Genomic DNA, 25109 nt, shown 5'->3' on the forward strand with positions numbered 1-25109 from the left:
GCCCTGGTCCAGGAAGATCCCACATGCTACGGAGCAACTAAGCCGGTGCACGACAACTACTGAAGCCTGCGTGCTCTAGGGCCTGTGCTCTGCAACAAGAGAAGCCACCACAATGAGAAGCCCGCACGCTGCAATAAAGAGTAGCCCCCGCTTGCCGCAACTAGAGAAAGCTCACGCGCAACAACGAAGACCCAATGCAGCCAAAAATAAATAAAATACATAAATTTTTAAAAAAGTATCTGAAGGTACTAAAAAAAATAATAATAATATAAAGACCTATACACACAACATAGATTTTTTATCATGGAAGACCAAAAAAAGATCCTAAAAACTTTCAGCAAGAGTGTTAAAAACAAGTCAAGGGCTTCCCTGGTGGTGCAGTGGTTGGGTGTTCACCTGCTGATGCAGGGGGCGTGGGTTCGTGCCCCCGTCTGGGAGGATCCCGCGTGCCACGGAGCGGCTGGGCCCGTAAGCCATGGCCGCTGGGCCTGCACGTCCGGAGCCTGTGCTCCGCAGCGGGAGAGGCTGCAGCGGTGAGAGGCCCACGTACCGCAAAAAAAAAAAAAAAAGTCAAATACAAAGGATCAAGAATAAGATTGGCCACCATATCTCAAACCATAAGGGAAAAAACCCTCTCTGTACATACACAAATACACAAAACTAGTGCACATACTCACCACTCTTTTTTCTTCTTAGCACTCATCACCTGACTTTTGTTTATTTAGCTTGTTTATTATCTGCTTTGTTCACTGCTGTTTTCCAACACCTAGAACCATGTCTGGGAAAGAGTGAGGCCTCAGTATACATTTTCTAAGTGAATGAATCAAACTTCTGGACAGCAGCACTAGAAGCTAGAAGACAAAGCAGCAATGGTGTCCAAATTCTCGGGAGAAATTATTTTTCAACTAGCATCTAATGTATGGGTTGAAGGATTGAGTAAAGACATTTCCACACATCCAAGATGTCAACAACTTTACCTCTCCTGTGCCTTTCTAGCATGAGCTTCTCCCCCACGCCCCACCCCAAAAGGGAAGGACCCAAAAGAGGAAGAGGACAGAGGATCCTACCAGGAGAAAAGTCAAGGGGACATCCAGGAGGAATTGGCAATAGACAAAGAGATTTAACCAAAAATTGTGAGATAACCATATTCAGACAATGGGAAGACGGGAAATGTATGTGTGTTGGGATGGTTTGTATAATGGGAACTAACTCTTCATCTTCCATAACAGGAAGTCAAGAAATAATGTAAAATTGCTGTCAGTAAGTATAGCTGTAAAATCATAGTAGTAATTAAGAAGACAAAGGGCTAGAAGAAAGATTTTCTTAAATGGCTAACTCTAGATCACGGAGGGAGAGAATGGATAGGGTCAGGGACTCTTATTTTTCATTATAAGAGTTATACTTTGGGTCTTTTTAAACTATGTGCATACATTATTTTGGTAAAAGTTAAAAATTAATTTAAAATTAATTTGTTCATTGTGTAAAGATGAAACCTAACCTCCAGGGAAAAGCCCATCGGGCCCTTTATGATCTGGCCACCTCTGACCAGTCCACTGTAATCTCCCTCCACCTAGGCCCCCGGTTTGTAGGCTCCAGAAAAATCACATGGAACCTCTGGGCCCTCTCATACCTCCCTCTAGCTGAAACCCCTCCTGGCAAACTCTTCCACATCTTTGGAGCCTCAGCGCGCATGTGGCCTTTTCAGTGACGCCCTCTTCCCTTCTGTCCCAGGTAGGCTTACATGCCCCTTCCTGTTTGCCCCCATAGGCCTCATCCATCACCCCACCTGCCACACACATACACACACTGAAAGCAACTAGCTTAATGTTTCATAATCAGGATTTTGCATGCTGTCCTCCCTTCTGAACTGCGTGCTTACTGGGGATAGAGATTGTTAGGTCTTTCATTTCTGTATCTCAAGTACAGTGTCTGCCCCCTGAAGCACCCGTTGATCAAGGCAAATAAATTGAAAGCAGGAGTGCCCACCCAGAGAAACCTAGAATTCAACAATGACCTTCCAGTTGTCAAGTGCAATCCCCTCCCTTGGGCCTTCCCCATCCTGGTCCTTCTGGAAGCAGCAGACACCCATCACACCTCTTAAAACCCACTCTGTTAGATTTCATCTCCCTTCTCTCCAGGGACTCTTGTAACGTCTCAGATCGCTTCTATATTTATTGCATAGAATCTAAGATGCTTTTGATGGTAAGATTGCACCATTATTTTATATACCACCAAGAAAGAGAGGAAAAACATCTGCCAATCAAAGTACGGCTGTGCTTCCTCGCCACTAGCATTTTATCTTTTTTTTTCTTATTAAAAGAGCTCTTTGAGACTTATTGATAGATACAGATTTGATCATACAGCATCCTTGTGGATACATGAAAGGGAACACATAAGAAAAATAAATTGAAGATATTGCTAAAATTTCTCAGAGTGTGACTCTTCTTAATCCTTTTTGATCAAAGTCATTGTCTTTGTGTTTTTCCACAGATCGGTCCTCTTTGCTGACAAAGGAGCTGAGGACGCTGTGCTTCTTGAATGTCCCTTGTTCTCATAGGGGTTTCCTTCCAGGTCACTGGCCCCTTTCTGCAAGTTTTAATGTGCTTGTGAGGGCAGTGACAACCACATACATCTGTCACCTAGCAGACAGTAATCGGCCCAATTCAGAGATGTTACACGGGGGAAATGTGCATCTTAGAACTGACAAAATATGGTATTTCTCAGTCTCCTTTCAAGGCTCTGACCCCTTCCTTTCACCAGGGTCCCTCTTCCTGGCGCCTTATCCCTTGGCCCTCTCCTTCAGAGCAGCTTTCCCTGGAACAAGCTCTCCCAGAGGGCCTGTTAACTCAGAGCCTCAGATTCTGTAGGCCTGAAATCTGCATTTCTAACCGGCCCCCTAGTGAAGCCTGTGCTGAGGTGCGGGGACCATACTTTGAGAACCCCTGCCCTAGAGGATCTCATTAGACCCAAAAGCCCACTCGGATTTTACTCTTGGGGTCTAGCCCTGCATTTCCAACTGCCCAGGTTAAGGCCTGTGAACTGATCAAACTCAACATGCCTCAGACTTCATCCATTATCCCAACCTCTCCTCCCTGCCCACCCCCCTTCCACCAGCAAAATTATTCTTTCTAGGTTTCTCCCCCGCCAATGGCCTGACCATCCTCTAGTAGCCTAAATTAGACATCTAAGAGCCAGTCTCACAATCCAGTTACTGTTTTTTTATACTGAAATCACTTTCAAAATCCTAACCTCTCCTTTTAACCCTTCTGCCACTGTTGGGGTTTGGATACTTCTAAGTGGACTGTTAACTAGATCTCTGAACTGGACTGTTAAAATCGCCGCCTAGTCTGCCGGCCCCTAGACTCTCCCATTTCCAGCCCATCTTCCCTATCACTGCCGGAATTATCTTGCTAAAAGGAGATGTGATTAATTCCCTGCTCAAAAATCTTCAATGGCTTCTCGTTGCCAAGTATAAATAACAAATAACAAATCCTATTTATCTAATGGTTATCATAGGCCAGGCACTAGGCTAAACACTCTACATTCATGTCTCATTTACTTTCTGCAAGAATATCCTGGGAGCGGGAACTATTTATTAGCCCCATCAGTCCCCTTCTACTGACAAGGAAATTAAGGACCAGAGAAACGAAGTAACTTGCCCAACTTGATACAACTACGAAATTGTAAAGTTGGGATCCTAAGCCAGGTGAAGCAGCTCAAGCAGAAGTACTACTCTATACTTTTCCTTAACAGGGCCTGTGAAAACCTTTGCCATCCGGTCCCAGCTTCTGTTCCAGCCCCTCACCTACCACTGGTCCCCTCTTGCTGAGCAGAGCACACTCAACTCCTGTGGGCCTCCTCCTGCTGTTCTTTCTACCAAGGATGTTCACTTTCCACTCCAGCTTAAATGTCCCTTCCTCTGGGAAGCCCTCCCTGCTCTGTCTGGCTGTGTCTCACCTGACTTTCACCCTCGCTGTGCCTCTGAAAAGAGGAACTGTGATTTGTTCTTCCTCTCATTGCCTCAGTGCCCGGCAGACAGCAATGTTTTGTGGGTTTAATTGACTCTTTTTATGCATTTGTACAGATGAGGAAACTGAGGCCAGAGGATCCTAGGCCCTGCTCAAGGTCAGCTGGCTGGCGAGTGGCAGGGCTGGGACAGCACTGCACTCCGGGCTCCCACTTACTCCTGGCTTGTCTCTGCATCCCTGTCAGAGTCTCCGTCCCCTGGGATCCCAGGCCTCATTCACCAGGACAAAAGGCCTGGAGGTGGTCCAAGGCAGGATGACCCATCAATCATCCCCCCCCCCCCCCCGCCCCTCTCCCTGGGGAGTCTCCTTCCAAGCCTGCATCGGGCCCATGTGAACAGAGGGAGCTCGGTGCCAGGGCCTCTTTCTTGTTCCTCCTCATCTTAAGGAGCTACTCAAGGGGCCTCCTGGTGACCTGCGAAGTTGGCCACTTGCCCTGGGAACACAGGGAAGGGGACAGGGCAGTTTTACCCTCCGCACAGCCCCTCATGGCCACGCAGCATGTGTTGTCAACGGCTTCCATCCCACCTAGAGGAAAATCCAAGTGCTGCACTCACCACGGCCTGAGTTTTATCAGCCTCTCAGCCCCGTCTCCTTCCACTTGGCCTTTACTCACTCATAACAGCCACAATGGCCCTCCTTCTGGTCCTGAAACAGATCCGCTGTTTCCCCTGCCTGGAACGCCTGAACTTCCCCTTACCTTGAAAGTCGCCTTCTTAGCACGGCCTTACCTAATCCTCAGACTAAATTAGACCCCCTCTCTCAGCCGCCTTTGCTCCCATCACTGGTTTTTCTCTTTCACAGTACTCACCTGGGTCTGTCATTATGCCTCTTTGTTATCGTATATACTGTCTGCCTTACCCCCGAGAATACAAGACCACAGAGTAGGGCCCATTGTTCTGTCTTCAGCTCCCAGCACAATGGTTGGGACTCAGTAAAGTATCACCAAAGAACTGAACAAGTGCTTCCTAAGCTCAGATGTAAGGCAGGAATTATCCCCCAACACTGTCCTTTAGAAAAGAGAAAGTGGGCTTCCCTGGTGGCACAGTTAAGAATCTGCCTGCCAATGCAGGGGACACGGGTTCGAGCCCTGGTCTGGGAAGATCCCACATGCCGCGGAGCAACTAAACCTGTGAGCCACAACTACTGAAGCCTGAGCATCTAGAGCCCGTGCTCCACAACAAGAGAAGCCACCGCAATGAGAAGCCCGCGCACTGCAACGAAGAGTAGCCCCGCTCGCCACAACTAGAGAAAGCCCGCGCGCAGCAACAAAGACCCAACGCAGCCAAAAATGAATGAATTAATTAATTTTAAAAAAAAGAAAGAAAGAAGAGGAAGTTGCTTAATATCTGCGTCTTTGTGAAGTCTCTTATCAGAGGTGCTGTGTCAGTCCCTTCATATTGAACAACTGCCTTTTGGGGAGACTCAGTGCCCTGAGAAGACCCCAATCAAGGCTCGTCACCGAACTGAATCAGTAACAAAGGCAGAAAGAAATTTAGCCCAAATTTAGTTATTGCTGAGGACATGAACCATAATTAACAAACACTGAGAGTCAAAAGCAGTATGGGGGCTTCCCTGGTGGTGCAGTGGTTGAGAGTCCGCCTGCCGATGCAGGGGACGCGGGTTCATGCCCCGGTCCGGGAAGATCCCACGTGCCGCGGAGCGGCTGGGCCCGTGGGCCATGGCCGCTGAGCCTGCGCGTCCGGAGCCTGTGCTCCGTAACGGAGAGGCCACAACAGTGAGAGGCCCGTGTACTGCAAAAAAAAAAAGAAGCAGTATGGTACCTGATATGTTGTGGAAACCATGACTATAAATTGACCCAACTATATAAAATAGGTAAACAACAAAGACCTACTGTGTAGCACAGGGAACTATACTCAGTATCTTGTAATAACCTATAAAGAAAAAGAATCTGAAAAAGAATATATATATACACACACACATATATATGTATAACTGAATCACTTTGCTGTACACGTGAAACCAACACAACACTGTAAATTAATCAAACTTCAATTAAAAAATACTGACACAACTAAAAAAGAACTATCCTAATGGTCTAGGAAATGTACTTAGTGCTCAAAATAAAAATCTGAGGGACAGCAGCACATACATGCTCATATAATCTCCCATAACCAAGATGAAGTGAAGGTGGTGTGCTCTGAAACACTGCACCAAATGATGCGGAAAGTGGCAAAGACACTTTCATCAAAGAGTCATGTGAAACATTTGATAAACCTTGCCTTCCAAAATGTTAAGAAAAAGTTTTTCAAAAAATAATACATGGGGCTTCCCTGGTGGCGCAGTGGTTGAGAGTCCGCCTGCCGATGCAGGGGACGCGGGTTCGTGCCCCGGTCCGGGAAGATCCCACATGCCGCGGAGCGGCTGGGCCCAAAAAAAAAAAAAAAAAATGGTCTTACATAATATGACTGAAAATATGCAAGTTTAACAAAAGGGCATATTGTTGTGGGGTTTGTTTTGTTTTTGGCCACGCAGCTCGCAGGATCTTAGTTCCCCAAACAGGGATCAAACCCATGCCCCCTGCAGTGGAAGCACAGCGTCTTAACCACTGGACCTCCAGGGAAGTCCCAGAAGGGACTTTCTTTTAAGACTGGAGATACTAACAGTATTTAAATGCTGATGGAAAGGAGCCCATTGGGAGTGAGATGATGAAAGAGAGGAGATAATGGGTAGGAAGGTCTCTGGGAAGTGGTGAGGAGATGGATTCCAAGCCTGAGAAAAGCTGAGCCTGGGGTGGGAGCCACCTCTCCCCGCACGAGTGGGTAGCAATGAAGATGTGTACCATCAGTGAATGAGAGATGCTGCCGAGAGTGGGCAGGGCTGGTGGCAACAAGCTGAGGGAGCGCCCATCTGAGGGCCTCCACTTTCTCCATGGGACAGGAGAGGAGGCAGGGTGGCTGCTGAGAGAGGGTCAGAGTTTGGGGGTATAGCTTAGCGAAGATCCCCCAGGTGGCTCCCCGAAAGGCCCCCTCGTCACTGCGGTACTCATGACAAAGGTTTTCATTACTGTGGGTCAGCGTCACAGTCCAGAAGCTAGCGCTTAGCCCTATGATCCAGAAGCCCGACTGTGTCAGCCACAGAAAAGGGCTCCATCTCTCAGGGGCCGACTCCCATTGCCCCAATTCAGGGACCAGATGTATAAGCCCAGGATGCCTGCACACTCAAGTATGATAAGAAATTGATCTACCCAGCCAGCATCCTGCCTAACCAGCAAGGTGGCTCCAAGCAGAAGACCAACAGGGTACCCAGATTATAATCAGAAAGATGTTAATCAAATCCATTGAATGTTTAATCACAATAGGCTGTCCCAGGCTGACTCCCTTTACCTCGGGCGGGGACTTTGCCAAAGTCAGCTTTCTTTTTCTATGCCTCCAGGGCTGACCCATCCTCTTTTTTTTCCATAGATATGCTAGTAAATTCAATCAGATTGAGGGTGGTTCCTTTGCCATGGAGCCTTTCTGTCCCTTCAGGACTGTGCCTTTTTGTCTATCTCCGAGCTCATCTACTCTGGGTGAGTGTCGTAAGCCCCAGCACTGACAGCATAGAATTGGGCAAAGTGTACTGAACACTTAACATGCATTACTAGGCATTGAGGGCTGGTGGGCTGCATCTACCTTGTTCAATGCTGAAGTGCAGGGCGGCGGGGGTGGGGGGTACAAGTTTTTACAGTAAAAAGCCAGAAAGTGTCAATGCTTTCTGCGTGTGGCCAGGTCTCTGACAACTACTCCACCAAAGCACCAAAACAGACAATATGTAAACAAATAGGTGTGGCCCTGTTCTAATACAACTTGATTTACAAAAGCAGGAAGCCGCCGGCAAACTGTACTTTGCCCACCACTCCCATCCCCTCCCCCCATCCACACAGCGCTAGCCCCCGGCACAGACAAGCACACACTGAGTGCTCGATAAATATTTGTAGGCAAGGAATGGCGGTCTGAGGGCTTTCTTCCAAAGTCTATCGTGACTTGTTTCCATAAATTTCTTCCCATGTTGACGTAACCACCGAATTGGGCAGATGGAAGGGATCTAAGGAGGGAAGGGGGGGGTTGTGAGCTAGCATGATTTTCAGAGCTGTCCAGGCGTTTACTTTGCGAATGGATCATTCTGTGACTAAAGGCCTTTTTAAAGATGGCCTACATACCCTCCTTAATTGGAGAGGTGCTTAGAAGACTGTCCTGGCTGGGCTAAGGCTCTGCCTGCAGCCTCGTGTGCTCTAAGCCTCAGATTCCAGCTTCTTGAGGGCAGGTACCCCGTCTCTTTCTCTCCCTGAAGCACCTTACTCAGGGCAGGGACTAAATTAATGCTCTCTTGGTACTAAACTGACTCTGGGGTTGTCCAATTGTAGATCATTTGTTTCCTCTTTATATTTTCCCCATTTTCCCAAATTTCCTACAACTATTATGCTCAGAAACAACAAAATCAAAATCTTTGTTAGAAGAAAACCAAAGAATTGATAAGATAACCAGAGCAATCCGTCAGCCTTAGAGTTCACTGGTCCCTGTTTCAGATAGAGACCTTTCTGGTTGGAAATGAGTAACTCTTCTTGTGACAAAGAAACGAGAGTACTTCAGTTCTGATCGCAATAAAGCCTGCTGTTTGTCTTTGGACTTCTAGGAAGAGATCTTTATCCTTTACATGGTAGCAAATAACTAAGACTATTTACAAATCCTTCCTCTGGGCTCTTTATTTATTTATTAAAAAAATTTTTTTTTGGCTGTGTTGGATCTTGCTGTGCGCGGGCTTTCTCTAGCTGCGGCAAGTGGGGGCTACTCTTGGTTGCGGTGCGCGGGCGTCTCATTGCTGTGGCTTCTCTTGTTGCGGAGCACGGGCTCTAGGCACACGGGCTTCAGTAGTTGTGGCATGTGGGCTCAGTAGTTGTGGCTCGCGGGCTCTAGAATGCAGGCTCAGTAGCTGTGGCGGACGGGCTTAGTTGCTCCACAGCATGTGGGATCTTCCCAGACCAGGGCTCGAACCCGTGTCCCCTGCATTGGCAGGCGGATTCTTAACCACTGCGCTGCAAGGGAAGTCCCTTCCTGTGGGCTCTTGACTTGCAGAGGATGTTGTCAGCACCCAGGCCGCTGTTGAGGGTGTAGTAAGGTTCCTGAGTCTACACCAGGCTCTGCTTTCAGAAAATTTAATCCAGAACTGTCCAGCACATTTAAGAATATGGACAGAAGAAAATATAACTGTCTCTTAAAAAGCAATTTTTCAAAAACCGCCCTCCGAGAGTCTAAAGTGGTGGCAATCTTACCAAGATCACTTCCCAATTTGGAAAGAAAAACACTGTTATTTCAGTAGCTTAAATTGGTTTAAACATCTCATGTTTATTTGTCAAATATCCAATGATACTGATTGGATATTGGACTGGAGGTTTTCAACCCTGGTTGAGGCAGGATACTGAGAATTAATGCAGTGCTTTTGACATCTAGATATTCCAGGGCCTCCTCCCAGACTGGAGAATGTGAAGCTGGCAGGGACCAGGATGCATCCGTTCACTGTGCTGAAGGCTAGCACGGTGCCTGATACAAAAGTGCTCAATCAATATTTGCTGAGAGAAGTTGGTATCATGACTCCTTTGCGGAAAGGTCTAGGGAACTGGGGCCTAGGGTTTTAGGAAAACTTACTCTTTACTGTCTTATTCCTTCATACTGTTTGAATTTTTACCATGTTTATATTTTTTTAAAGGGTTCACTTAACGAATAAATTTATCTATAACTAAAGTAGCTAAAATAGTTTAAATCCTGTTAAGTCAAAATAGTGATCGTACTGTTTCATTTAAATGTACGTTAATTACAAAGGCCTGCTCTGGAAGATAAAACAAATTTGGTCTGTTGTCTTAATAGTATGTCCTAAGTGATGTTGCGAAAGTGAAAATAATAATTGCAAACATTTATTTAGCGCTTACTAAGTGCCAGGCAAAAGTATGAGTGCTTTATAGCCATTAATGCACTTAAGCCTGTTTTAGCAGCTCTATGTGAGGTAGGCATGACATCATCGCACCTTACCCAAGAGCAAACTGAAGCAGAGAGAGAAACTGAGGCAGGCCCCAAAGGCATTGAGCTATAAGGTAAGGGATGGAGCTGTGTGACCCAGGAGCCCGCCTGGCGGTTGGCCAGGACACCACACCATCTCAACTAATACACAGAACTGGAAACACAGCCAATCCTAGCGCCCTCAATTAGTTTAATAAATAACTCGTCACAAGAAATTGAAACAAATATTCGCTGAATGAACAGGCCAAGAATCACCCCAGGGAAGCTCAGTCTGCCTCTTCCAAAAGTGAAATAGGGGAGTGGCGGAAGGGAGGACACCCGCGGATCGCCGGGCAGGACGGGGACAGGATTGGCACCCCTGGGTTTCCTCCAGTCTGGTTTGCAGTTTCTGTCCCCAGAGATCGGCATCTGCTCATCTCAGTGACCTCCACGAGCAGGGCTTTTGGTCTATCCTAGCGTCAGGCTGGACGGGAGGGAACGCATGAAGCAAGTGCCCCATGCATGACCTACTGTAGAAGGAATCTTGGCCGGCATGCCCAGCCATTCCTCTGCGCTGCGCCCTGTGCCATGACCTTCATAACAGCCCTGTGAGGGCAGACCCATTGTTATCCCCAATTTGCGCAGGACTGACTTCCTCAGAGTGAGTACCCACCGAGAGAGACAGCCACCTCATGGCCTTTGGAACATGACTCAGCTGATATGCACATGCCCTCAAAGAGCGGCTCCACGGGGACGGGACAGGATGAGTAGTCAGGGGGAGATTTCCCTTGCTCTGTGGCCCTGACCGTTTCACGATGAAGAAAACAGTCACATTCCATTTGTGCAATTAAAAAAGATAAAACCAAAAGGAGAGACCCATTACAGTTCAAGAGGTCTGGAGTTGCAGGGCAAAGAGGGCTTTTTCTCCAAAAAATTCAGCTTTCTCGGGACACTCATTTGACAGCGTTCCCCATCCTAGCGAGAGAGACACCTGTGCTAAGGCATTTGTGTGGATTTTCTTTGGGTCTTCTGGGGCTCCCTGTGGGGGTGCATGCCATTTCAACAAAAGCCTGGGACTTAGAACCCTTGTCCAGAATCCCAAAATGAGAAAACCTGGGATACAGAGAAGGGAGCCTCCAGAACTCGGGCTCCAGTGGCTCCCAGACCCAAGCTGGCAGCTCGCAAGAATCACCCGGTTCCCTGCCGGGCCCGCACCCCGCCTGGGCCCACCCTGCTGCCACGCACCTTGGATGGTCCTCTTGAAGAAAGCCTTGCAGGCCTCGCAGGAGGCCACACCGTAGTGGTAGCCGGAGGCGATGTCCCCGCACACGAGGCACAGGCGCTTGGGGATGGCGTTGAGCATGTACTCGCACTTGATGGCCGAATCCTCCATGATGCCGCCGGCACAGTCCTCGTAGCCCTTGCGGCAGGGGGTGCCTCCCAGCCCGGCGCCCGCGAACATGGGCGGCGAGTCCAGACCGTTGGCGTGGGCGCCCAGGGCCAGGCCGAAGCCGCCGCTGGCGTCGGACGAGCCGCTGGGGCTGTGGTGGCTGAGGGCATCGATGCCCGAGGACGGGCTGGATGGCTCGGTCTTGATGAAGGAGCCGCAGCTGGAGACCAGGTGCCGGTCGTCTGCGGACATCCTGTTCAGCAGCCTGGGGACACAGAGCGCAGGAGTCAGCTCGGAGAGGGTGCGGTGGGTGTGACGCTGTCCCCAGGAATTAGCTTTGGGCTCCGGGCACCGGGTGGGCGGGGTGGCTGGGAGGGGCCCTACATTAAGGCATCGGTGAGATAAAATGCTGGCCGAGAAGGTCAATTGGGCTGAAAAACGGCACAGCCCAGAGCAAGTTTCTGGCATTACCCACCAGAACCTTCTGAGTCCTCCAAACAAAAACTACATTTTGATCGATCAATAAACTTCAGATGAGGCCCCCCAGTCCTCTGCAAATTGCTGGTCTGAGGGTGACAAAAGTGGTAGTAATTCAGCCAAAATATTTGGCCAACCTTCTGGCACAACAATAATACATTTGAAAGTCCAGGGGTGCCAGCTCCTGGACCAGACACCCTCAGTACAATGACCTGATGACCCGCTTCACCTGAGCCCCGGGGGCAGCAGGTAAGCCCGAGCTTGGAGCTTCCCACAAATGCCACCATCGCTGAGACTGGGACCAGAGACGCCAAGTCACCTGGCCAGGGCAAGAGGCAGGGCTTGTGGCCAACGCGTCCGCCCAACTGGCTGCCCTCCGGGTTTTGCCTCTGGCCCAGGGCACATCTGGTGGGTGGCCCCCAGGCCCCCTCTTTCATTCCTCTTCATAGCCCCGATCAGGCTGGCCTCCCCCTCAAGAGACTGTGCCTCAATCATGCAGCATGAGGAGGCCTTCCAACCCCAACTCCGCGCATCCCCCAGCTGTTTCTTAACCTCAAACTTCAACCTCTAAGGCCCCCGCCTCACTGTAGAGTCAAGGGAGCATTAACAGTGAGGCAGGATCACGAGGAAGCGTCATACGACATTTCCCAAAACGAAAAGCCCTCCTCCCAGAACCATGCTGAGAGGGTAAGAAGGCAAAGTGCGACCCTCACACATCCTAGCTCCCAGGATGAGGGGAGGGGCTTCTCTCCCACGTGAGCAAGGAGAGGGAAGGGCCGGGAAATGCATTCAGGAAAGCCCAGCTGCAGTCCATGCCCAAGAGCTCTGGGCCAGCCAGGCCCTGAAGTCGGGAGGCTGGGTCAGGGTTCATCTGTCCATGTCCTGGCCTGGCTGGGTGGAGGTAAAGAGGAGGCCAAGGCGGATGCCTAAGGAGCAGGTGAAAGTTAATAGGGAAGGGTCCTGCAAAGGTTCGATCCCTGGTCTGGGAAGATCCCACATGCTGCGGAGCAACTAAGCCCGTGCGCCGCAACTACTGAGCCTGCGCTCTAGAGTCTGGGATCCACAACTACTGAGCCCGCGTGCCGCAACTACTGAAGCCCGCGCGGCTAGAGCCCGTGCTCCGCAACGAGAAGCCACCGCGATGAGAAGCCCGCGCACCGCAACGAAGAGTAGCCCCCACTTGCCACAACTAGAGAAAGCCCGCGTGCAACAACGAAGACCCAACACAACCAAAAATAAATAAATAAATAAAATTGATTCTTTAAAAAAAAAAGAGAGAGGGGGAAGTGTCCTGGAGAACGAAAAGGGCTGGAGAGGGTGGCAGTACAGCCCCATTCATCGAAAGATGGCCCCAGTGGGGAGGGAGGGAGTGTCCCAGTGCTGGAGGGCCCACTGGGGAAGCAGCCACAGTCCAACGATGCTCAGAGGTAGCCCCTGTTTTCTGAGCAGATCACTGGGGAAAGGATTATTCACCATGTGGGGAAAGGCCTGTCTTATCACACCCACAAAGCCCACCCTCCCAAGAAAACCTTGGCCACACACTTGCACCGCCAAAAGCAATCTTATGATGGGGAGGGGCCTCCACTGTCCCTGGTCCCACCAGTGATTTCATAGTCAATACCCCTCCCAGGGCACTGTCCCATCCATCTACACTTGAACATGTCCGGAGGCAGGGAACACATTGCCCCGCAGACAGTTCTAATCAGAAGCTGGGAGCTGCTTCTGATAAAAAGATAAAAGATACCTGTAAGGATCCCACTGTCAAGAAGTTTATTATCTACTGGAATGTAGTGTTTGAAGATAGAGGCTCCCAGGTCTGTTCTGTTCCAAACTGAATATTCCTGAGTCTTCTGAGACACTTCTCCAACTAGCCCATCCCTTACATTGGCAGAGGGTACCACACTGAAAGTCTTCTCTGGTGGTTTTTTTTTTTTTTTTTTTACATCTCTGGCTGGTGCCCTGTCATGTCCCCAGCCTCCACAAGACTACCTGCCACCCCTCCATCCACCAGAGGCTCCCTGGTGTGTTCTCAGGAAATGCCATTGGCCTGAGAAACACAAATGCACCTGTGGGTTAACTCCCCACAGTGCCTTGTCCTGGGCCTGCAGGGAGAGTGGACCAGGTGCTCTTACATTTGTAATCCCCTCCTCCTGCTGCTTTAGGCTCTGCAGTGCCCAGGAACATCCCAGGCCCACTGTGACAAACACTGCAGGACAAGGCAGCTCCCAGACCCAAGCCCCCCAACCCACTCCTCTCCCAGGCTGTGAGCGCCCCAGAGATTTCAGGAGATACACTTGATATAAGCAGTAATTATAGCATCTGCTATTTAGTGAGCACATGCTATATGCCACCCGCTTCAGATCTGTCCCTTGGACGGATGAGAAGCTTGTGCCCTGAGAGACGCAGCTGGGGAGACCTACAGCCATGCCTGGTGGACAGCAGGACACAGTTTCCCCAGCTGTCTTCCCCAGACTCACGGCTCAGCCAGCCCTGAAGAACACTCAGGGCAGGCAGTGGTTTCATACCCTGAGCCACAGGTCTCCCCTCCTGCCTCTCTCCTTATTGGTTCAAAGCCTTCTTTAGTGACCGCTGCCCCCAGGCCCTGGTCAGAGACTCTAGGACTGAGAAGGAAGCAAACTTGACCCTGGCCTCAGCGTTGGCACAGAAATCCACCTACTGGTTTAGTGCCTGAGCCCCAGCTGAGGAGGGTCTGATGATTTCATCCCTGCAGGTGTCTCACTTCTGTGACCATTATTTTGGCCCCTAGAATGTCTTTTCCAGGGTGAGTCAACAAGTACTTCGGGCACCTACCATGTGCCAAGTGCTGGCCAGACAGCAGGACGTGACCAGCGCAGCCCATGATGTCAAGAAGCTCATCCTCTCACCGGAAGGACGGACACAAAAGAAACACACGTGTGCAGAGTGCCAGCAAGGCAGGGGCTGGGGGTGTGGAACACGACACCGACAGGGCTCCCTCCGCCCCCCCGCCATGCCCCTTTGGTCTGGCTTCATTCATTCACTCATTCATTCATATTTGCCTTCATTTTCCCTCCAGGAAACCTACCCCTCCCTCCACCCATCCTCGACCTCCTGGACATTGTTCCTTTATTCAAAAGTAAAATTTAAAGGAAGGACAGAGGGAAAGAAGTCCAAGAAGAGGGCAGAGAAGAAGTGGCCAGAGGAGCTGGAGGAGACGAGAGAGAGTCGTGGACATGCAGTGAGGAGAGCCATCGAGAGGGAGGTGGCGGCACGTCACGTGCAGCCACAAAGTCAGGTGAAGTCAGGAGTGCAGTGTCCCCTGCAGTGAACAGTCAGGATGTGGCTGGTCAGAGCAGTATCACGCATGGGGGATGGGAGCCACAGGGCCGGGTCTGCAGGAGGCATTGAACAGCAGACAATCCTTTCAGGGAGTTTGGCCATGTCTGGCCGAGCGGGGCAGAGGAGGGAGTAGGGGTGGCGTCCTCCTTGCTAACCTGTAGGCAGCACCATCCCCTTGAACTTAGGGGCGGTGGCGGCAGGGAAGGAATGTTTTTGTTGTTATTGTCCGTAATTTATCAGCCTCTTTGATGAGGAGGGGGTGTGTCAAGTATGTAAGGAATTTAAAAATTACTTTCCAGTTTGCCCTGGGCAATCGTGAAACCACCTACTGACCCCGTATAATTATCCATCGCTCCCCATTACTCCTCAGAGGAGGCAATGAATTCTATGGTGACTCCATGTTACATGCTAATGGTAAAGAGCAAATGAAGATGGAAAGATTGCAATTACAAAAGATTTTTCTCAAATTCCAGTCCAATCTTCATCAGAGTCAGCCAACGTGCTGGTTGAACAGGTAGCTTCCTGGACCCAACCTCACCCCAGTCATATTCTGGACACTCAGCCCTGCAGGAAGGGCCCAGAAATCTGCATTTTAAAAATGTTTTTAAATTTATTTATTTTAGGCTGTGTTGGGTCTTCGTTGCTGTGCGTGGGCATCGCATTGCGGTGGCTTCTCTTGTTGTGGAGCACGGGCTCTAGGCGCGTGGGCTTCAGTAGTTGTGACTCACGGGCTCTAGAGCGCAGGCTCAGTAGTTGTCGTACACGGGCTTAGTTGCTCCACGGCATGGGGGATCTTCCCGGACCAGGGCTTGAACCCGTGTCCCCTGCATTGGCAGGCGGATTCTTAACCACTGCGCCACCAGGGAAGCCCCTGCATTTTTGGTTTTACTTATTGATTTGCTTTCAGCACCCCAGATGTGAATCTTAGGGGAGTCAAGTTTGAATCCTACAGGAATAACACATGCAGTCAGGGGACCTGGTGGGAGTTTGCAAGGTATCTGGATGCCCTGGAAGAGAAGAGAAATGAGCCAAAGCAGTAAGAGGGGGAGGGAGGGTTGGCTGTGCAGAGGGGAAGTTTGGAGGTGGCCTCCCTTGCCCCCCACGTGGCCTCTCCTCACTCTGTGAAATGGGAGGTGAGGTCAGGAGATCTAGGAAAAGGAAGAAAGTTTGCAACAGCAACTGTGGGAGGAGGAGAGAACACAAATCAGGGGCATAAAGCTTTATCAGGCCCCTTAACTCACTCTGCAGGGGCAGCAACACAGGGGAGCTTTGATCTGCGTTTCTCAGCCCGGGCACTGCTGACATTTGGGGCCAGTGATTCTTCACTGTGGGCCATCCTCTGCGCTGCAGGACGTTTAGCAGCACCCCTGCCCTTTACCCACTAGAAGCCAGTAGCACCCCCAGCCCCAGATATGACAACCCAAACCTTCTCCAGACACTGCCAGATGCTCCCCAGGGGGCAAAATCGCCACCAGTTGAGAACCACTGACTTGGACGTTGGCGGGAAAGGGGTAGGCACAGGGCCCGGGAGCTGAAGCGTGGGCACATGGTGTAGTTTGGGGCTAGAGTGATGTCACAAAGAGAGGAATTGGGAGAAAACGAAGCGCCCAAGAGCATGGGGGTTTCCAGGCGGGGGAGGCTGAGGTACGGCAGAAGGAAGGAGCAGGACAGCTGCAAGGATGGGAGATTGGGTCAGGGAAGATCTCAGAGGTGGAGCCTGGATGCCAAGGCCCAGGAGGATGTGGCCACTGGGTAGGTGGCTAGGATGGGCAGCAGGGAGAGCACAGCCTAGGGGTGAAGGGGAGGTGGCTAACACTTGCGCTCTGGGGAGGAGAGGGTCATGTCGAGTCCATCATCTGTGGTTGGCTGGGTCCCAGTTCCCAACTGGTCGATGACTATTGACTTTACAGGAGGGGACCGCTGCCCATCTGAGCCGCCTGTGAAAGAGCAGTAGTCAGTGGTCGAAGCCCCTCGAGGCATCATTTTCCCTCTGATCCATCTCGTAACAGGAGCACAGCCAGAGCTGCCCTGGCCTCAATGTCACCACCATCTGATTAATGTGGGTCCCCTCCCCCACCTAGGCCTGCCCCTCTTAGCGTCCAGTGTGGGACCCTTACCCCAGAGCGGCCTGACCTCCAGGGACGCCTGAGCTTACTGGGGACTCTCTGCCTCTGCTGGACATCACCTTGCTGGACAGTGAAGTGGGTTGAAGTTTTTCTGAATACAACAGAATCTTGGAAGTTCTGAAGGAAACCCAAACTCTTCAGCTATTTAGCCACGGACCTCTAGAGGAAGAGAAACTCCAGGATATCAGCAAGAGACAGTCATAAATCTTTAGGTTGGAACAACTATACTGCAATACATTTTTTTTAATAAAAAGAAATAAAAATAAAAAATTTTAAAAATAAAAATCTGAGCTGGAATCCCAGGGATCTACCCCCCTCAAGGCTACCTACTGGTGGGCAGGCAGCAGAAGAGAAGCTTCTGGAGGAGCAGAGGCTCCTGGAGGGAAGAGGGATGTGATGGTCTGATTAGGACCTGGCTTGTTGTCGTCTACTGAGTAGAGTCCACCCTACAACACGCCAGAAGCCGGATCACATGCAGAGGGGCTGCCCTCATAGCCGCCTTTTGGCTCTGTGCTGGGGTTGCCCCTGTAACAGCAGAAACAAGCCACTGAGTCACTTAACGGTTAAAAGCCATCACTCTGACGTCAGACGAGCACTGCAGTTCACAGTAGCTGCTGAGTTTGCGTTAAACGGGTCACCCTCTCTGGGCCTCAGGGTCCTTATCTGTAAAATGGGCTCCACCACAGCACCTCCTTCCTAGGGTTGTTCTGGGCGAGCAGGGGCTAATGCAGGCAAAACGTTTAGAACGAGCTAGAGCCCAGCAAGCTCTCAGGGGACAGTGGCTGCTGTTGTGATTCTCCCAGGAAGCCCCTTCCAGAAAATCCAGCAGCTGGCGGCGGCCTGTGGTTAAACCTAGCAAAGCTCTTCCATCGGCCAAGTATAATAATTCCACAAGGAACCTGCCATTTACCAGGAAAGAAAGTAGCAGATTAGGTGAATTAAGAGGATAAATAAGCCTGAACTGGGAATCCACTCTACAGAAGAAAAATGGTTTCCCTACACTTGAGAAGCTCTTACGTACATTTCCATGATTAATTTGCTAACCAGGGGCCACTGAGCTATTCATTAAAGCAGACCTTCAGACCCTCCAGCAAGGCTTTATTTGTTATGAATCAGCCCCTCAGGCACCTGAAAGTAACACAGCTAAACTTCCTTTAAAAATATTATTAGACAATGCACAATGGGCCTTTAATGGATGTGTAGGATGGGGGGGACCATATGGCTAAATTGACAAGGTCCCGGTATTCCTGTTGGAACACGGATCCACGGGTATTACACGGGAGGGAGGGAAGAGAGGAGGGAAGGAGGAAGGGAAGGGAGGGGGAAGGAAGGAGTGGGAATGGGAAGCCAGTGATGAAAAGTATTACTAACCAAGGATTATAACTAATCCAATTCCATGCATCTGCGTCTATTTGTTATATATTCTTTCCTTAAACTCAGATATTTCTTTAATTCAAATTGACCTTCCCTCGGAGTGGTCTGAATCACCTGTTTTAATAAACAGTGTTTTTAATCACTCCTTGTGAAATCCTGCAATGAGTATCTTTCATCAGTGGATCTATTTTTCTGGACAGACAGAGCACAGAGGGAGTCAGTGAATCATAAGTGCTCAGAGATTCTCCTGCCTGGCCTGGTGGCTTTCAGATGAGGAGCTGAAGGCCCTAGAAGTCGTGACTCACTCAGAGACACTAACTAGAGAGCCAGGCTGGCTGGGGGCTGGCTGGGGGCTGGCTAGGGGTGTAGAGACACGGTGGGTAGGTGACCTGCGCAGGGGAGCAGTTTGACTCAGCCCACCTGCTACCCTCCATCACCACGTCACTACCACAGCACCGGTCCTGTGCTGGTTCGATTTTGTCTGGTCTCCTCAGGAATACTTTCCTCATTCTTTCTTTCTCTCTGTCCCCTCAGGGGACCCTCTGGGACTTAAGACTACAAAATGACCTGATAGCAAACTGGCTTCAGTGAGAGCTGCCTCCCCCTGTACGCCAGAACTCAGGCAAAAATCTGTAATTAAGCATCTTGTCGTTAGAAAGATTAGTCAAAACCAGGTTGATCCCAGACAACTGATTGAAATCTCCTTCCATACAAATTACAGCATGGAAAATAATGATGGGTAATTAGTGCCTTTCAATCGGGGCTTTTTATCCATGATGTCCCAGGCTGCATCCATCATCATGAGAAGTGAGAGGCTCGCCAAAGCAGGAGGAGACCACTGGAAGCAAAGTGGCTGCCACGGGACAGCTGGGAGGGCCCAGTCCCCCGGCAAAGCTCCGGCCCACAATGGGCAGCCGCTGCTGGCTCATTCTGTGGCTGTGTGTGGATTAGAAAGAGGGGCCCCCTCTGGGGAGACCAATTCGAAATTTCAGCCCTCACCTTGGTCCTCTCAAGGACGTGTCCTCATGCAGGAGCCAAAGGTACCTGATGGCTCTTACTTTAGCCCATATGGCCAGCTCTAGCCTCTGACACCACAAAGGGGTGTGTCTGGAGGAAGGACAGCTCACAATTTCAGAAGATGCCCCCAAACACACCTCTAGCGATCTTCCTTTCAATATCTCTTGGAGATCTGACATCTGTGAATTTATCTTAACTCTACTTGAATCTGTTTTATTTTTACCCCATATCAAGCAGTGATACAGCATAAACATCCCACCTACTGTCACTGAACAAATTCAGCAGTTTCCAGATGGCATTCAGTCCTGGAGGAGCTGAGATGCTGGGCCGTAGAGCTGAGTGGTTGGAGCTGGACTGCCTGAGTCCAAATTCCAGTTCTGTCTCTTACAAGTTATTTAACCTTTCTGAGCCTCAGTTTCCTCATCTGTACAATAGGGATGATAATAATTATTGTATTCATCTTATAGGGTGGTCTTGAGGGTTAGCGAGTTAATACAGAAAAGAGCTTAGAACTGTGCCTGGCGAAAGTGCTCAGTAAATATGTTAGCAGTTGTTACTAGCACCCTTTTTGGTAATGAGCAGATGGCTTCCATTCAGTCTCTAAAAAGTCCATTCCCACAGCAAGCAAGACTGTCTTGCTGCCTCTCTCCTTCCCATCACCCATCCATCCGTGCATCCGTCCATCCACCATTTAATCATGCATTTGTGTGTCTCTCTGCATGCTGGAACTTCCACTGAGGAAGTCCCTTTTCAGACAAAGGGATTCCTTATTCAGGCACTACTAGAACCAACGATTAGAACTAACTAGCCTCCCTTCTAGGAGCTGACAACCGACTCCAGCCTCCTTTCTCTCTTATTCCTGTGTGCACGCCAAGCTCCCACAGGAATCGCCACATTCGCATGCATCTCCACCTGCTACCCAGCAGAGTCACCCAGGGCTGCGCAACTGACCCAGGCTGGGCAGTGAGTCTCTCCCATGAGACCTTGGTGTCATGGCTGCCTCTCCAGGGACAGAGGCAGTAAGACGGACAGCTCAAGTGTGAGCGAGGTCATACTTCACACCAACGTGCAGCGAGAAAGAAGAATACGGAAGCTGGCAGCAGAGAAGGGTGCCAGCCAGGGGCAGGGGCCCGGGAGCCTTAGTTGGCAGCGTGGCAGCACCTCTGCTCAGGTGAGCGACGAGGCCTGACTCCCCGGTGTGGCAGCTCACACAAGGGGGTTCTGACAGCTAACCAACTGACACGCCGTCTCATTCGTTCATCCACTCACTCCTTCCCTCCCTCATTCATCCCATTGCTATTCCTTGAGTACCCTCGGTGTGCCAGATACCGTTCTAGGCCTGGGGATGGTTGGTGCCCAAGGTGGACATGTTCCTTTCCTCAAGGAGTGACAGCACCATATTTCATTGACTCTAAACTACACCCTTTTTTCACTTTTTAACATCTTGGCAATCAGAATGCATCTTGAGTGGATGGCTTGCCATAGTTTAATTTAATTAGTGGTTCCAAAAATAATGGTGTCTATGATGTCAAAGATTCAATGAAATATGATGAGTAGAGCTGAGACTGCCACGAGGTCATCAAAAGCAGTTTCATGTTCTTTCTAGACCCAGGAAGACCACATTTCCCAGTCTCCCTTGCAGTTAGCTGTGCGCATCAACCGGGTCCTGACCAATGGAATGTGGGCAAAAGGATGTAAGGCACTCCTCCCTCTGGCCCATAAAAATCTCCCATGGCCCTCCCCGCCCCCACTTCCTCCCTCTCTCTGTCCTCCCCCATCTGCAGGCCACACAAGATCCATGCAGAGGCTCCAGGAGGGGACTCCAAGGCCCTGGGGGATGGCAGAGCCACAAGTTGGAAGGAGCCTGGGCCCATGAAAAACCTCATGAAAGGTGATCTGCCAAGTACCTTCACCAAAATGTTATGTGAGCGAGACGTAACCTGTCATCCTAAGCCACTGAAAAACTGAGGTTGTATGTAACGATAGCTAGTGTGACCCACTCTAACTAATAAATAAGTAAACAACCAAATAGTATAAATTCAGTTAGTGATGAGCGCTATGAAGAAAGAGCAGGGCTGGGGACAGATGGCAGAGTGGAGGAGTGTCCAGACACAGTGGCGAGAGAAGGCTTCTCTGAAAGGGTGACATTTAAGCAGAAGCCTGAGGAAAAACAGATAAGGAGGTATGCAGGGAGAGCTCCGTGTTGAAGGAATAGCAGAGAGATAGGGAGAGGTAGGCGGGCAAGGCCCTGTCCCAGCCAGGGGCACTTGGACCAGGCCAGGACCTCAAAGGGCTCCTGGTCTGTCCCATAGGCTGCCTGCCTTTGCTAAAGACCCCAGTGATAAGGAGATCACTAGTTCAGGCAGCAGCTGTTTCCATCTTTGGACAACTTAGTTTTTTTTTTTTTTTTTGCGGTACGTGGGCCTCTCACTGTTGTGGCCTCTCCCGTTGCAGAGCACAGGCTCCAGACGCGCAGGCTCAGCGGCCACGGCTCACGGGCCCAGCCGCTCCGCGGCATGTGGGATCCTCCCGGACCGGGGCACGAACCCGCGTCCCCTGCATCGGCAGGCAGACTCTCAACCACTGCGCCACCAGGGAAGCCCTTTTTTTTTTTTTTTTTTTAAGTTCTTTGTCAAGAGCCAAAATATTTCTTCTTTCTGGAGCTTTCAGTTAGTTTATACAGCTCTCTCCCTCAGGACCTACAGAACAAGTCTAACCCCCCACTTCCATCTGACAGCCCTCTAGATTGCTGAAGGCAGCTTCCTGCTCCCTGCTGAGCCCCGTCTTCACCAGGAGCACATCTCCTGGACCTAGAATCACTCCTGCACACATTTTGCCCTCCTTTGAGAACAGTCCATCTGCTCTGTTTACTCCTCACAGAAAGGAGCATCAGAATACAGCACAGCCTTCCAGGTGAGTTCTGACCAGTGCAGAGCAGTTCTGACACCTCTCTCGTCCTAGATACTATACTTCTGGGGTTTTTTTTATCCTCTAAAGCTAAGTTTGTTTTAAAAAAAAAATTTTTTTTTTTTGATACTATACCTCTGTTGATGCAACCCTAGATGGGATCAGCGTTTAAGGCCCTTGGTTCACACTGCTAACTTCCCCTCTGCTCCTTATGCAATCACACACCTGAGTCTCTTTCATGTGTGCTGTTCCTGGGTGTCACCACCCCCTTCTTATGTGCATTCCTGCAGGGCAGTGTGCAAACCCAGTGAGAGGAACCACACTTCCATATATCACCTGGTCACAGCAGTGGCCCTTTCCATGTGGCCTTATGCACAGCAGGGATGACACAGGAAGCTTGGGGCTCCCAGTATCCATTTCTCTTCCTGACCCAGTTTTTCAGTCTTTGTGCCAATGGGCAGCCTGGGCAGGTGACAAAGATACATCTTAACTCGGGTGAACAGGTGGGGACCTGACAGTGCAGCCAACTGGGAACCTGCTTCTGAGCTCCATAATGGTGACGACAGAGGGCTCACTCTGCACTGGGCACGAAACTATACGCACGAGGTCAGCGATTCCTTTCAACAACCTGTCGTCATTTTGCAGATGAAGAAACAGAGGCCAGAGGGGCTAAATATCTTGGCAGGGGTCTCACTGCCAGAAAGTGCTGGAGTGAGTTCCAACGCAAAGGGGAAAAGGGGAGTAAGTCACAACACTCCCCTGCTCCCGACAGCCAGGGACTTCCCATCACACCCCCAGGAAAGCAGGAGTCCTTTCCACAGCTGCCCACTCCCCTACGGGGTCACTCCGGCTGTTTCTGGACTAGACCGCATGCTTCCACCTCGGGGCCTCTGCCCCCCGCACAGGAGGGCAGAGGCTGCCTCTGCTTTCTCCTCTGTTGCTCTCCACTGTCTAGGACGCTACCGGACACAACAGATGCTCAGAAAAGATTTGTTGAGTGAACAAATGAAGCAGGAGGTCTGAGATCTGGGTGGGATACGAGTCCCCAAGGCCTGCCCCCCCTTGGGCTGTGACAGTCACAGGCCTGAGCCGCAAACAAGATAGGGCCAGAGTCAGGGCAAGGGAGTCAGCCAGCACCTCAAGAGCAGAGGCCCAGCCGACAGTCCCACTGAAACCTGCCCCCAGTTCCCATCAAATTCCACTAATCCTGGTAGAAAAGGCTTTGCTTATGATGTATGGATTTTTCTTACTTTTATTTATTTATTTTTTTAAGCACGCGAATGCCTGTCATGTGTTTGGAAGGAACTTAGAGAAGCTAGCATCTCAGACCCACTTATCAAGAAATCTAGTTTTGAAACGTTAAAGAAGATATTTTAACACAAAAGGCAAAGTAATTAATGAAAACCTGTGGGAAGTGAGGTTGGAAAAAGCTCACCTTGACTTCAGAGCCAGGACCCCGAATCTGTATAAGTGAAAAAATAGCCACTGCCTCTCCCTGCCCTCTAGAGGGGACAGAACAAGGCCCAGGCACAAGGGTTCTGGGCCCAGATCACCTGGGTTCGAATCCTGGCTTTGTCACCTACAGGCTGTACAACTGGTTGCTTTACCTCTCCATGCCTCAGTTCCTTCATCTGCAAAATGGGTAATATAAAGATACCTACCTCCGAGAAGTGTTCTGAGGATTAAATGACACAATAAATGGGAAGCACTGACGCCAGCGCCTGCACATAGTAAGTGCTCAATAAATGTGAGCTGTTACTATGATTCCTCAGGCCTCTGGGATGCAGGTCCTTCCAGCCATGGCAGGTATGGTCTGACAATTTGGCTCTCGGTCGTCTCCTCTATAAACTGGATATAAGAAGAAAATGAGGAAAGGGGGAAGCAGTGGTGGGTCACTCCCAGGCTCCTTGGCTCTCCTTAATCTAAACCTTTGGGAGTGAGGGGCTGGATTCACCAGGCTTGCCCTTGGAAATGCTGTCACTTATCACGCGGACTTCTCCAGATGGGGCATTTTGACTATTGATCTGATAAATAAACAGCCTGCTGGCTCGATCAAAATGTTATTTTGCATTCCAATTACTGCTCACTAATGCAACCTTCATCCCGCCAAGATGCTGCTGGCAATGACACCAGCCCTGCCACTGGCTTGAGAGGTGGAGCCACCCCCTGCCAGTACTAAGCAAGGATTAGGGCCCTTCTCCCTGGGAAGTCACAGCCGGGGTGGGTAAGACAGCTGCTCCAGGAAGGCGAGACAGGAGGATGACAGGAAATTGTCCTTTTCCTTCATGAGGGGAGCCCCCGAGGGGCAGGGGCTGCTGTCATTCTGGACAGGAAAGGCCCTTGGGGCTGCAGGTATGCCAGACTGGGATATCCCTAGGGACCGCAGGGTCAGGCCTCAGTGCCTCCACTGCCTTGTTGAGTGGCCTTGGACAAGTCACTATACTCCCTGCATCTCAGGTACTGCACTGGTAAACTGGATCCA

General features: G+C 50.3%; 1 protein-coding gene across 4 annotated transcripts in view; it reads right to left on the bottom strand.

Annotated features, from left to right (window-relative positions):
- The window catches only part of ESRRB (estrogen related receptor beta), a gene marked incomplete at both ends in the record, with an annotated part of 170274 nt that overhangs the window by 39682 nt on the left and 105483 nt on the right, over positions 1 to 25109 (bottom strand). For 2 of the 4 annotated variants that reach the window (XM_082846032.1, XM_082846033.1), the window contains one exon: positions 11264 to 11673. In XM_082846032.1, coding sequence (XP_082702158.1) covers positions 11264 to 11673 — 410 coding nt within the window. Of the gene's footprint in view, positions 1 to 11263; positions 11674 to 25109 lie in introns of those variants that run through there. The other 2 variants (XM_082846034.1, XM_082846031.1) reach the window with 2 other exon arrangements.

This window comes from Leucopleurus acutus (genome assembly GCF_964270905.1).
Source record: "Leucopleurus acutus genome assembly, chromosome: 1".
Lineage (NCBI taxonomy): Eukaryota > Metazoa > Chordata > Mammalia > Artiodactyla > Delphinidae > Leucopleurus > Leucopleurus acutus.